This window comes from Phytophthora parasitica, assembly GCF_000247585.1.
Source record: "Phytophthora parasitica INRA-310 unplaced genomic scaffold supercont2.10, whole genome shotgun sequence".
NCBI lineage: Eukaryota > Oomycota > Peronosporomycetes > Peronosporales > Peronosporaceae > Phytophthora > Phytophthora nicotianae.
Window position 1 is genome coordinate 1,051,637 of NW_008648996.1, and position 1,848 is coordinate 1,053,484.

At 48.2% G+C, this 1,848-nt stretch overlaps 1 protein-coding gene across 1 annotated transcript; it reads right to left on the reverse strand.

The window, feature by feature from the left end:
• On the reverse strand, positions 1–1,499 carry PPTG_06848 (TKL protein kinase; the record flags this gene model as incomplete). Its single annotated transcript, XM_008900892.1, has 2 exons — positions 115–1,499; positions 1–31 (listed from the first exon to the last, which is right to left on the reverse strand). The coding sequence occupies exons 1-2, from the start codon at positions 1,458–1,460 to the stop codon at positions 1–3; spliced, it is 1,377 nt and encodes a 458-aa protein (XP_008899140.1). The 5' UTR covers positions 1,461–1,499.
• Between the last annotated feature and the right edge of the window lie 349 nt (positions 1,500–1,848).

The window sequence follows — 1,848 nt, forward strand, 5'->3', positions numbered from 1 at the left end:
TCACGTTGAATTGTCTGTAGCCTGTACAGCACTTCAGCCGCAGTCGGTCGGTCTTTCGGGGCCAAGGAAACACACGCATTCCCCAGATCGACCATCGACGCCAATGCGTCGCACGAAAACTGGACACGCAACTTCCCCATTGCCATCCGCTGGAGAATCGCCAAGTCACGCATACGGTGGCCTGATCCATCGCTGTCAGTGGCATGAGAGTAAGGCAGAACCTGCAGATCCAGTTCCGACAACACCACCCCGAACGAGAAAATATCGGCCTTGTCGTCGTACCGTTCTCCCATGAGAACTTCCGGTGCCATCCACAACGACGTACCCACTCCAGCCGTCATCGTATGGTCTACACGTTCGCGAGACACACCGAAGTCCGTCAACTTGGCATCTAGATCCGATGTGAGTAGAATATTCCTCGACTTGAGATCGCGATGGATCACTACAGGACTCAAGGAATGGAGATATGTGAGAGCGTGCGCAACATGCAGAGCGATCTTCACTTTGTCACAGTCGAAGCCAACGGGATGGTGGTGATTATGATACGACGTGAGCAGTCCTCTCAAATCCCCACCATCCATGAACTCAATAACGGCACAAACATCACTAAGCGCATCCCACGCGACACCCACGAATTGAACAATACGTGAGTGGTCAAGTGATGCCATTAGTTTGACTTCAGCCAAGAAGTTGTTGACGTGGGCGACGCTCTTGCGGTGTGCTGGCAACATCCTCTTAACTGCGACTGAGAGTCCGTTGAAAGTTCCTTTGTACACCTCCCCGTACCCTCCTTGACTGATCAGGTTATCCATGAGAATCTTGTCTTTTGGAATTCGCGCTGTCGTTATCACATCGTCATCCCAAAGATTCACTTTGCTACCGTGACGCTTATGCTTCTCTCGAGAGGCCGTATCTTGTGTCGTACGAGTTTGGTTGGAGAGGACATCATTGTTGACTTCAATAGGTGTCTGGAGTCGTTGATATCGTACATCTATTTCATCAATTGGTTCCTCTTCCAAGCACGACAAGTTATTATGTTTGAATACGTTCGTCTGCTTCGATCGTTTCCACCAAATGATTGTGGCAATTCCGAGTTCAAGAGCTGTGAATACGATGATTATGGTAAGCGCAGCAGAAACTGAGTCGTTGACGTTGTCATTCCAGAAGTAGCCGTACTCGGATTCGAGCTCACGGAACGAGTAGATGCTTGCGATAACGCAGGAGGTCAGTGCAACAGCACACAGGACAATCCCGCCAACATTACCATTCAAACAAAATAACGATATACGACTCAGGACAGCGACGGCAAGGCACCCGCCAGCGATAGCGCTCACTGTCTCCTTTGAAAGAACAGAACGAAGTACTACCAATACAGCGAAACCCGCAGAACCGAGACTTAGCGACACAGTGCTGATAATTCCAATCGCTATATCCAAAGAGTCGACGACTAGATGACGCATCTTGGGACTGTGACAACGTCTTCGTTGTGGTATTTCTGGTGATATCGAAAGTGACCCTGCTCCGTCTGACAGAAAGCGTGGCCAAGTGTATGGTTCCCATCCGGTGCTTCTTTTGAAACGCTCCATTCTGGACTTGGGGCGTTCATGGAAAACGAGGCTATAATTACCTATATAACCCCTAGTGTTGTGAAAAATTTTCACTCCACCAACAAGTTTCACTGAACTCTATGCGGAGGATTGGCACGGAAAATAACATTTAAAATTGCTTCAGCAAAAAAGTAATCCGTATTATATTATAAATTGATGGAACGATTTCACCATTGTGCTGCTCATTTGCCTCGTGTGCAGGGGTTAATAGTACTGCTCAAAACACGATAGTAGTAGTACT